Raw genomic sequence first — 12,654 nt, 5'->3', positions numbered from 1 at the left:
TAAATTTGTTTTAGGAGTAACCATCATGTCCCTTAGCATTGGGATAAAATGTGCTTTGAGAGTTTTCTGTTCAGTTACAGCATCGCAAGTTATCTCATCTCTACATAGCCAAGTTTAAGAGTTTTCCCTGCTGCTTGTTGTCTTTCATATTAGCTTTTGTTTATTTTTTTACTGTATTCCTTGACAGATCTATCTTGTATTTCCTTGTGACCACATCTTACCTGCCTTGTGTTCATAATCCGGATGCCAGCCTGCTCGCTACTTTACTTCACCTCCTCGCCAGCCCAGTGCTACCTGCCTTTCTTCAAACCCATGCCATCCCCTCCGCTTCAAGACAAGCCATCTCCTCTCATATGCTTGCCCCTGCAACAAACATTTTCACAACATTGTGAATTGTCAAGGTGCTGTTATGCAAATGTATGTCCATATGAATATCCTTTAAACCTTAAGCTGTTACTGTGGATTTTATTTTATTTTTTTCCCTCATTGAGCATTCTGCATTGTCCTTTCTGCGTCAATTTACCTCGGTGCCAGAGGAGCCCGTTTGTAAAAGTATTTCATTTATAGACAATTTTCCAACAGTGGACAGATGAATATATACTTTTCAACCAGTTTTACGCAGAGCAACAATTCTTGACCCGAAGTCTTCTAACGTCTTGTGCCTGTGAGACACTGTTCAGCAGCTGTGTCTTGTGAACATCAAACTTCAAATGTCGAAGCAGGTCAACTTACGCCTTTAGTCTGATTTTATTGACTTGACTCTGGGTTTGCTACCTCCTGACTCCAAAAAGTTTTTGTTAAATGTCATTATCATCTGGGTTAACATTTATTCTTTTGTTTCTCAGCTTACACTATGAATATTTGATGTATTCAATGCATAGAAGCACAAACAGGGATTTGTATAATATTTGTGTTGTTCATAAATGTAAGTTAGATATTGATCTAACCATATCTTAAGACATATTTATACTTTATAAAGAGATAATATTGAAGGATTTTCTTCCTACAAATGCATTAAGACACTGTTCAAGTTTACACTGTTCTATTTTACCATGTTATCCTTCCAGCTCCCGATTTTACTACATAACCTGAATCTACTCTTCTCACCCTCTTTGTTTGGTGTGGAATTATTCTTACTCAACCCTGCCCTCTGCTGGAAAAATGCTGTTGCCACATCAGTGTTAAAAGGTTTAAAAAATGATTTTAGGAACATTGATTGTGTCTGGGTAAAAGTCAATGATAAATACATTTCGAGTATTGAGTATTTGACTGCCATTTAAACTGAAACCCTTAAAGGTTGTCTTTGTTTGAATGTTATAAATAAGTTCCCACAGAGGGACCGATGGTCATATATCTGAGCCATGTTGATTTTCAGTTTCTCATCCTTGGATATAAATGGGTCTCACGCATGTTGCTTGTGGGATTCCACATATCAAGAGTGATATTCTGTGATGACCCTGAGCTCCATGATGTAGTCAAATATAACTTAGTACACTTACTCATGTACAGATTCGAAAAGCTTGTGCTTTACTCAAGTATTTCTACTAAAATTCTAATCCACATTTTAGGGGGAAATATTTGACTTTTTACTTCATTACATTTATTTGACAGCTACAGTTACTAAACTTGATTTGCAAAATTTGACACAAAAAAGTTTGTGATGCAAGAAGCAAACCGTTTGAGTACATTAAAACTAGCTGACCAGCTGCAACTGTCAAATGTTTCTTGCACGTCAATGCATCAGTAAACCAATAACTTTATTTAGTATTTTAGTATTACACTCCACGGGGCATTTTTTTCTGCATAATGAATATTTTTATTTTTCAAAATGTAAATGTTTATATTTGCGTAACAGTTGTAACAGAGGCATGGTGGTTTGTTTTTCATGTTTAAGTTGTGCCTGAAAAGCATCAAATCCAACACGCTGTACCAGTCAAGCATAAAGTCATGTTAGACGCGCCCTCTGGTGGACAGCTGCATCCATTACAGTTGGCTAAAGCCACCAGTCCCATTAGTTCATGGTGCTGAAACACATTTCAGCACCATGGCGATGGACAGCTCCCAGTGCGAATGACCAGCACGATTCAAAGATGTGAAGTGTCACAACTTCCTATGTTGAACATCATATTCTAGACTGTGATATTTAAGACTGTTAAAATAACTATAAACTTACCAATCACAACATGATTAATCCACTACAGTTTCACCTGCTGGATTTAAATTAAACTCAAATTTGTATGATCCTATTTAGCCGAGTTGTACATTAATCAAAGTTTCTGAATAGGTTTTGAAAATAAATGAATGATGTTTTTGATGGGTTTTTTTTGTTTTTTTTTACTTTAAAGTTTCTTGTGTCAGAGATTGAGAAAATCCTAGACCTCTATTTTTAGGAATGGAGCTCTATCCCTCACTGATCTGAAAGTAGCCTGAGCCAAGCTGACCTAAATATGGCTGCCCCTTGAGGCCATCCCTATGGATCACCTTAGCACAGAGAAGGTTAGCCCGCTCCCCTCCATGCTCTCTGTGGACACCCATTTCCTTATTAACCGAATTATTTTAAATCTGAACCATACAACGACCTAATTACGCTGCTCATTTCTGGCCGGTGGCCAGCTCTCACCACAGAAAGAATTAATTCCCGGAGAAGGCAGATTTAAAAGGGCACAAAGAGAAAAGCCACAGGCCTCCCGGCTCACATCCAGGTGTGGCATTTGGAGCTGAGCTCCCTCCCCCACCAAACGCTTGTATTCATGTCGGTGGTCTTAATTAAAGTGATATTTCGAGAAAGAACGTCCTGTTTGTTCAGTTAATGAACCCCACTATTCTCTGCGGGCAAATGTAAATGCAGGCACTCCAATTAGCATATGTTAGCATTTTACTATGTTTATTCCTCACTGTGGAAAACAGCTTACCAAGGCGAAAAGCTTTTCCACCCTTGTAAGTATCTCTGGAACTTTTTCACCTCAAAATAATTGACTCCAGCTAGTTAAACATAGATCTAGGAAATTAAGTGCTCTGTGCATGTAGATCGACCAAATCTGTATTTAGGTGGATGGGTTCTGTCGGGCCTTGAGTTCTGTCACTGAGTTCCGTGCATATTCAAGAAACCTAAGAAAGACAAAGTGAAAAAAAATACTTTATTTTCATAAATGTATATAGTACACATGTGGTGGGGAATCCCCCGTCTTTACAGTTGTCTGCATCAAATTGCAGCTTGCATATACATCATGATACTATTTCTCATATTCACACAAGCTCTATTAGCAAACAAACGTACAAAAAAAATCATAAGAAAACTTAGAAATATAAATTCATAAGGATGTGCAAAATTATTGTCCACTAATGCTTTTCAAAACATTTTGGATGTAACCACTGCTCCAGTTTGATTGTCTAAATAATAATAATAATAATAATATACGGACATGTACAAGTACCATGTTGCTGTGGCTTATCGCATAAATACTCCATGAGAATTAATTTACCTTCAGCATTTTAGGCAAAGTGGATTGTTCATTCTCTTATTCAGTGGATTGCACGTCTTGTGTAGCTTTCATACCACACAGAAATCATATGTTCATTAATTTATATACTGAACGGTCTCTTCTTCTGTATTCACATGAGGTCGTTCATCATTTTCATCACCCTTTCAGACAGTCATTTAGAACTCAGTCATTGTACAAGTCATTATTTATAATCGCAGCCTCTCCCTGGGGGGACATCTGAAGACGCCGCTTCTTGCCAAAGGTGGAGAAGGCGTTGTGGACATCCAGCTCACTTCGCTGTGCAGCGGGCCTCAGGGTGCAAAAGCCAGATGGCGTCCCCGGGATGTATACGTTGTGGTGGTAGTCAGGTGGCGGGTGTGGTGGAGGGTGGGAGGGGACCGATGGCTGCTGCTGCTGGGGAGGAGGTGGTGTGCATCGTGGAGTCCAGGGGCGAGAGGTGACCCCACTGGTGGAGGGAGACATCTTATATTCTGTACAGTGATGCAGTTGAATAGGAAGGAATAGGGAAAGCAACTAGTTATTTAGACTATATTGACCCACTGCTGTAATGCTATTTCCATTTGCATCGATTTTTTTTGTTAAACAAACTTTGGGGTTTCGCAATCAGGACAGGAAACAGTGATATACAGCAAAAAAAGAGATCGGTAAAAAAAATTTAAAAACAGTGTCGTGGAGATGTGAATATAAGCCTGCTAAGTGGAGGTGAGTGAAGACTTTACCACAAACCAATGGAGGGGATGAAAAGGGAAAACAAAATATGGAGGTGTGCTGTGTTGCACAAATATGACTGAGTATATGGTGTAAAAAAACAATAAAAGCGGTTCGTGGTCTATTGTGTTTGCCCTCTCGTACCTTTCATGCCTCTCATGTGAGTGCCCCAGGTCCAGTACTGTCCAGGTGCCATGGAGGTGACATAGTTCTCCGGGTCTGCGTGCATGGCCTTACGCATCAGGGTGCCGTCCATGTTGATAGAGTTGTAACTACAAACAAGATCCCAGTCTCTGATTAAATACTTAACTCATGTCAATTCAGTATAAACAGTATTTTAATATTTATATCCAGGCTGTATGTGAGCAGTATGCCCAAATTTAAGTAAATACCAATTTTTAGAAATGTTGCTTGATATGAAAAACATAAAAAGAATTCAAAAGCCAAATATTACCTTTTAATGGAGGAGTTCTGATTCTTTGTGAGAGTCCAGTCTGTGTTTGGCTGCTTCAGCTGCAGAGAGAGAGAGCAGGATAATATAATAAACAATAGATACAAACAAGAATAATAAAATGATCATATAGATGTACACGTTGCCACAGTGTGATCATTGTGTTTGTGCTGAAATGGAGACATGACTGTTTTCAGATGGGTCGTGACTGCCACCCTGTGGATGTCTGGCAGAACAGATTATTAAATATTTTTATAGCAAAGGTGCTGCTGTTGCCCTCAACTACAACTCGTCGGTCATTTAGTTTTGCTCTTATCCTCAGTGATGCAGAGGGAGGGGTTGAAGGAGAGTACCCGAGTGATATTTATTCCGGGTCTGAGTCCCATAGTGTGGATTACACGCTCGGTAAATTCCCTTAAAGTTGTTAACGACGAGAGTGCGACGCAAGCGCATTATTGGAATATGGTGTTCAAAATACACTCCACGCGAACTACACACAAAAGCAATTAGAGCCCCACCGGGATGAAACGAAACATGATTTTAATCTTCAAAGGAAACCGTGCCAGGGAGGAAATTAAGAAAATTACACACGTCATTGTTTTGTGGATTTTATGCATCATTTTTACATTAATATTTGCCTGATGCTCCTCGAGCAAGGTTTTTAATTAAAAGTCTCAAAGACAGCCTTGAAAAGTTTGTGCTCCTTGCAGCTATGTGCACAACCCGAGACAGCTCCACACGCGCACCGTGGCTATACACTCACACGCGCCTGCCCTGCATGTTTTACACGTTTCGACGTCTGATTAATATTTTTTTCCACCTTTAATTCATCAACTCATAGGCAGATCTGTGCACTTAGTCTGTGTGATTCAGATGCTTTCAATGTAATTTGCCTTTGAGACTTAATGTGTCACCGACGACCTCGAGACGACTCACGTGGGTGTACGCCGAGGGACACCACTGGGTGAATTAGAGGAGCCAATTAACGACAGGAAGGACACTCTCCTGAAGGAGCATAGCTGCAGGCGGAACAATCTCCGTGACCTCGAAACCACTCTTGTGGCCAGAGGTTTACAGTGTGTGTGTGCCAGTGACCGGGCAGAGAAATGTCAGCCCGGTGGAGGGCTTGGAGTCTTTGTGCCCTCTGCCTTTTAATGAAAACGGGCATACGACGATGAGCATTACGCACACGTTTAAGGTCGACTGCCCCGTCTGTTAGAATAAAAAAAAAACTGATGAAGACAGCCTGCCTCTGTAAATTCTCTGTCTCCTCGTGTCCTCCCTCCCCCTCCTTCTATTTCTACCCTCCTCTTCCCCGTCCTTGCTCGAGCCCTCCCCCCTCACATTCAGAGGACAACACCGGGGCCGATCTACAGGCGTCCCACGTCTCAGCCCAGTCATGTCCTTGCACCCGGTTCTTCTCCTTGCCCCCCCCCCCCCCCCCCCCATGTCCTCTCCTGTCTCCCCAAAACCGGCCATTGGCCATTCTTCATCAGTAATGGACAGCCAGCCCCCCCCCACCCCCCTTGCGACTCGCCACATTGTGTGTAGTATAATGGTTCGGCCGTTCCACTGCCCTTGAGGCACAGTTGGTGAGGTTATTTGTCCTGTATTGTCAGTCTGAGCACAAGAAGGCGTGTCGTAAGCCTGACTGATCGAACACGAATTGTCTGAACCCAAGGTTGATGAATTCAAACAGCTGCCATTCACCTTGTCCATCATATTTGTAACCTTGACTTTTTATTTAGGTGGATGTGCTGTAAGCAGGTGTGTGTGTGTGTGTGTATGTGTGTGTCCTCACATGGTGCAATGACACTGGATGATGTAGTCATCATTACTCTCTCAGGTCACGACCTTTTTTAATTAAGTTTAATGTATTATTATTACTAATACTATTATTAGTAATAATAATAATAATAATTTAGAAACTTTTTCAGATCTGTTAATCATAAACTTGCGGTGAAGACATATGTATAATGCTTCCGAGACTGAATTGACTACAGCTCCTCTTCCTGTCACGCAGTAATTGATATCTCTCTCAGTCCACACAGATGATAAGACACGGTTTGCGCACAGCATATGCTCCTGGCAACACGGAGCTTTGCACTTCAGTAACAAGTCAATTAGAATGTAATATCACGTCGTCTCATTTCATTTCTCGGGTGCAAAACCGGCACCACGGCCAGCTCGAGTGGGATATATTATAAAACATTGGAGACGATATAATAAGCAGGTTATTATCAAGAGCGGACATGTTTAAAATTGTTTAAAATATGTCTGGCATGCGTAATTTGACCTTCATGAGAGAATGTCACAGTCTAGTTTCTTGTCAGATCGAATCTGAGATGGATTTTTTCTTGACAATGAGAGAAACAGGTAGATTCAAATGATCAACATAAGCCCTCGCTTCTTTCGCCACACTCTGGTTTGACTGTACCTCATTGGGAGTAGTTGCTCCGTTGTTCACAGATGCGCTACGGCTTTGTGCGTTCCACGAGTTTTCTGCGCACTTCGCCTCGTTGTTCCTCGGTGTGCTGCCAGGGCTGCACGGCTTCAGAAACATAAAGTCACTTTTGGCAGATTCGGGCGTCAGGCACACTTTATAACAATATGACTGAGAGAGGCTGCCGTTTCCATTCACCTCCATACAGTTTGTGGGCACTTTGGCCGCGGATGAAATCTGGAGGTTGAGGTTTGATTTTTTGAACACCTCCGGGGGCGGCTCAGGCTGAAACCCTCCACAGCAGCAGCAGGCGAAAGGGGGCAGGTTGTACCCGCTGATGGTCTCCCTGTCCTTATAGCACTTCACCGCGGCCAGCACGATGATAGCCACCAGGAATATTAGTGATATGGTGCTCAATGATACGATCAAGTAGAGGGCGAGGTTTGAGGAAGGCTGTGGGCTGAGAGTGAGGTCTCCGAAATCTGACAGTGACTCGGGCACGCTGTCTACCACTGTGAGGACAATGGAGACGGTGGCGGAGAGAGGAGGCTGCCCGTTGTCCTTGACTAATATTACCAGTCTTTGCCTCGTTGCATCTTTTTCCATCAACCGGCGAATAGTCCTGATTTCGCCCGTGTAGAGAGCCACGCTGAACAGTCCAGGGTCTGTAGCCTGCAGCACCTGATACGACAGCCGGGAGTTTTGCCCTGCGTCCGCGTCCAGCGCTGTTATTTTGGTAACCAGATATCCAGCGTCTACTGACCGTGGAACCACCTCTGTGGCCACGGTGCCGTTTTTGGGCAACGGTGATACAATAACCGGGGAATTATCGTTCTGGTCCAAGACAAAGACGTTTACTGTGACATTGCTGGCGAGAGGGGGGAAACCAGCGTCCTGTGCCTGGACCAGGATCTGAAAGTTTCTAAGTTGCTCATAATCAAAAGAGCGCAGTGCGTAGATATTGCCGTTGTCGGAGTTGATGGAGACATAAGTGGACACGGGCATGCCCTGGATCTGACCCTCGAGAATAGAATACGACAGATAGGCGTTCTGGTTAGAATCGGGGTCGAATGCAGTGACAGAGCAAATGGAAGCGCCCGGGGCATTATTCTCGGTCACGTAAACTGTGTATGAAGGTTGAGAGAACCGCGGGGGGTTGTCGTTAATGTCAGACACTTGGACGAGGACTGTTTTCCTGGTGGAGAGCGAAGGAGAGCCCAGGTCACGGGCTGTGAGGGTGATGTTGTACTCGGACACAGTTTCCCTGTCCAGAAACTCGCTCGTCACCAGAGTATAATAGTTTTTAAATGACGAGTGGAGCTGAAAGGGAACGTTGTTCGGAATTTGGCAATCGACGTTCCCGTTCTCTCCCGAATCCCGGTCCATGACACTGATAACAGCAATCACCGTGCCCGGTGGCGCATCTTCCTGCACCGGAGTGGACACCGATGTGAGGATGACTTCGGGCGCGTTGTCATTCACATCCAGGATGTCAACCAGCACTTTGCTGTGCACTGCCACCGCAGAGGGTCCCCGGTCCTTTGCCTGCACATAAAGCTCAAATACACTGGCTTTCTCGTAGTCTACGATGCCCTTCACTCGGATTTCACCCGTGTACGGGTCCACGCTGAACAGTTCTCGCACCTTGAGTGGTGCGTGCCCGCTAAACGCGTAGGTCACCTCTCCGTTGGAGCCCTCGTCCAGGTCTGTGGCATTAAGCTTCAGCACCAGCGTCCCCCTCGGTGCGTTCTCCACCAGGCTCGCCCGGTAAACTGAGCGGTCGAACACAGGCACGTTATCGTTCGCGTCCAACACTAAAATTGTTATCAATGCTGTCCCAGAGCGTTCCGGCGAACCTCCATCAAACGCTGTCAGAACCATTTCATGTTTTTTCTGCTGTTCCCGGTCCAGTGGGGTGTCCAGCACGAGCTCAGCAAACTTGCTTCCATCGTTGCGCGTCTGGATATTTAGCACGAAGTGCTCGTTGGCGCTTAGCTGGTAGGAACGCAGAGAGTTGGTGCCCACGTCCTGGTCCTGTGCGCTCTCTAACGGGAAGCAGGAGCCGGGCGCAGCCGACTCTGTGATGTCAAGATTAAACTCGCTCCACGGGAAACTGGGAGAGTTGTCGTTTACGTCTAAAATCTCCACTTCCACTCTGTATAGTTCTAACGGGTTTTCAATGACCACTTGTAAGTGTAAAAAGCAGCTCGGGCTCCGTTCGCACAGTTCCTCTCTGTCTATCTTCTCGTTAACGAAGAGAATGCCATTCTCCAAGTTCACTTCTAAATACTGCTTATTTGCGCCGGAGACGATACGAAACCGACGGGCTGACAGCTTGGCCACGTCCAAGCCCAGGTCTTCGGCGATGTTGCCAACGAAAGCTCCATGCTCCAGCTCTTCCGGAATGGAGTACCGAATTTGCGCAAGAACCAGGTCCACTACACACGCACACAGAAGCAGACAAATAACCAGCCCGGTCACCGGTACCCAACTGCCCCTGGAGAGTCTGTGATCCATTTCAGCGGCGTGCGTAAAAATCACTTCACCCAGACATCTTTCTCCTCATAGAACCATTCAGCTGTGCAGCTGAAAAGTGAAAACAGAAACGGAATCCTGCCCCGAGTTAAAAGGAAGAAAAAAATAATAATCTTCAAATTTAAGTTTGTGACACCTATGTGTATGGATAACTTCACTGGATCAGTTTAGCTGAGGGCACAGGAGAGGAGAGTGGAAGCACCTCTCTTTCCCTCTGTCTCTCTCTCTGAGTGTGTTGTGCTCCGAGCGCAACACTGGTGGTGTGTGAACGGGGGAGGCTCGCGCTTTGATTTTCCAGTGTATTAGACACTCGGAGGAGCTGGTGGGGAGGCGTGCGTGCGTGTGTGTGTGTGTGTTTGGTGTGTATGTGTATGTGTATGTGTGTGTGTGTGTGTGTGTGTGTGTGTGAGAGAGAGAGAGAGAGAGAAAGAGAAAGAGAGAGAGAGAGAGAGGGAGACAGAGCGGGGGTGGGGGTGGATGATGGAGGGGGTGAACGCAACTTCTCGTACCGCGTATTGGAGGACGCCGACGCGAAGTGCGACTCTAATTACTGTAGACATTTAACCCGTTCGCATCCCCGTGTCTATTCCCCTGACCTATTAAAGAGACGAGAAGGCGTAAGTTTGACACCAGACGTCAGAGCCAGATTTGGATTAGGGGACAAATTGTGTTGTGGGTGTCGTTTTCTAGGCTGCATTTAACAGATGAGGATGGACAAGGATTTGTCTTGGTGACCACCGTGTCCAGGGTGGCAGTGTTGGCTACCATTATTTCTACTTTGATATATTATAACTCCAATTTTAGCTTCAGAATAAAATAATAACCCATCCTTCTGGGACACTAACCATTACATGTCGTGGTGCAAAAAACAAAAACACACTGGCCTCTTTAGTTGAGCCTCAAATGGGCAGTGGCCAGTGCCAGTGGGCTCCTGGGATTTCATAATGCTTTTTAATGAGAGCCCTTTGAAGATGAATGCCCACATTGCAAAACAAATACAGTCCCACATTAATTAATCATCACATACACCAAATTGTTTTTTTTTTTTCAAAAAGAATATCTGATGGATTCGGGGTGTTCAATTTTAATCAACATTCAAATGCATGCAAGCGACATTTTGGAGCTTAAAATGATTATGGTGACAATCGCGAGTGGGCGATACAGTCATACAAATGGGCATTACACGACTTTAATTCACTTACGTAGGCCCGGACACGTATCAACATAATCAACATGAAAGCAATGTCATAAAGCCTTAATCATACTTGTCTCTAATCAGGTATTATATTCAGGATTAGATGAATGTCACAGAGGCGAGGTGATGTGTTTACAGTAGCAAAGAGAAGCGCACGTGGAAGCTGGGGGGATGTTGAGGACTTACATTTTGACTCTGTGACTTCACTATCAACCCCTCCATTGAGCCCCATCTTAACATTTTAGAACAAAGAGCACAGCCTCGCACATGTTTGTTTTTTTTCAGATCCAATCTTTTTCCCAGTCATTCCTGGTCAGTAAGACAACGACTGAACCAGCGAGGGAAGGAGAGAGAGAGAGAAACTAAAGGACGCCTTTGTGAATTCGGGTTCGTCTCCACACAGACACGAGTGGCATCCTAATGCAAAAACCGTGGCTTGATATCTGAAAGTCTCTTTCTGGGACTGACGACACGGGCCTTGGCCTCCGGGCAGCGCCGGGCTTGTTAGTGAGAAAAAAACAGACCAGACAAGAGGGAGGGAGAGAGAGAGAGAGAGAGAGAGAGAGAGAGAGAGAGAACAAAACAATTATTTCTACTTCCCATGAGCAGCATTTTCTTTTACACTAGATGCGACACTTGCTGTTAAACTGCCCCCTGGACCCGAGGACTGATGCACTGTGTCGATGGTCGTGTCCTCGAGAATGATCAGGGGAACCAAATGACACTGATGTCTAATGCTGTTGTGATATTTTTCTCTTGCAAAAAAACAACCAAAAAAAGACAGTGTCTGTCTCTGACATTTCTCTTCTGAGCAGCTGAGAGAAAAATAACTTTAGGAACCAGGGAATGAGGCTGGAATGAAGTTGATTATTCATGTCCAGTCTGGTGTTTAACAGGGGGGATGACAAAGGTCTCCATTTATTTCTGAATACAAAACGGCAGTGCTATTACATGCTCATTATGGTATAAGATGTAATCAATTAAATATCTCGTGTACTTTCGCTGAGCACAAAAGTTGTTCCTGACCTATTTGTCCAACAACCAGCCCTTGAAATGCACCACCCTCCCCTTTTCAGGAAACACACACACACACACACACACACACACACACACACACAAACACGCACAAAAATCCCCAGGTTTAAATAAGCAGAAAACACAATCTGCTTGCAGACTTAACCTCAAGCAGATGGTTAAGCTTCTCCAGAAATGATTACATTTCTGGAAAAGAAGAAAAAATCTCCACCGCCAGTTCCATTGCTTTCCCCTTCTTTTTAATTAACGGAGTGAAGGATTAGTGTGCAGCTATCCGGGATCAACCGTTCTCCGACGGAAGAATACAAATGTTTTGTGATAAATAATCCCAAAGCACTCGGGCCGGCGGTCCCCCTGTGCCTGTTACATTAACATGCATTACACGGAGCATTAGGTCGCTCTCATCCGCCCCGGTCGCCTCGCTCGCCCCGTCGTCCTGCAGAACGGCCGCCTACACTTCCTGTGAACTCCCCTGACAACCACCTGACCGTGAACCCGTCCTCCGCCCTCCGAGGAGGGTGACAGGTTGAAAAGGTGGCGACCAGGGTGGTAAAAAACTTAATGGTGGGACAGTTTTACCTTTTTTTCTTTTCTTTTACACGCTTGAAGATAAGAGATGTGTTTAGCCTGCCTTTACTCTTTTTCAACGGGTTTCAAGAGACCAGGTATAATATACGTTTATTCCCCCCAATATTAAATTCTCCAGAATCTTTTTTCCTTTTTCTTTTTTTGTCATTTGTGATCGTATGGCTCCATCTACTGGCTACAGCCCGACATTGGTAAA

General features: G+C 44.5%; 2 protein-coding genes across 2 annotated transcripts in view; one reads left to right on the top strand and one right to left on the bottom strand.

The window, feature by feature from the left end:
* Positions 1-12,654, top strand: part of LOC118319180 (fibroblast growth factor 18) — a 209,752-nt gene that overhangs the window by 158,557 nt on the left and 38,541 nt on the right. The gene's annotated exons all lie outside the window — the stretch shown is intronic.
* si:ch73-233f7.1 (uncharacterized protein LOC100537710 homolog) lies at positions 3,124-9,899 on the bottom strand. Its single transcript, XM_035649314.2, has 4 exons — positions 7,100-9,899; positions 4,666-4,724; positions 4,356-4,483; positions 3,124-3,973 (listed from the first exon to the last, which is right to left on the bottom strand). The coding sequence occupies exons 1-4, from the start codon at positions 9,620-9,622 to the stop codon at positions 3,666-3,668; spliced, it is 3,018 nt and encodes a 1,005-aa protein (XP_035505207.2). The 5' UTR covers positions 9,623-9,899; the 3' UTR covers positions 3,124-3,665.

The sequence above is a fragment of the Scophthalmus maximus genome, chromosome 9, assembly GCF_022379125.1.
Source record: "Scophthalmus maximus strain ysfricsl-2021 chromosome 9, ASM2237912v1, whole genome shotgun sequence".
In the NCBI taxonomy this organism is placed as follows: domain Eukaryota; kingdom Metazoa; phylum Chordata; class Actinopteri; order Pleuronectiformes; family Scophthalmidae; genus Scophthalmus; species Scophthalmus maximus.
Note: the sequence above shows the minus strand (reverse complement) of the source record. Positions and strands in the feature narration are given on the sequence as shown.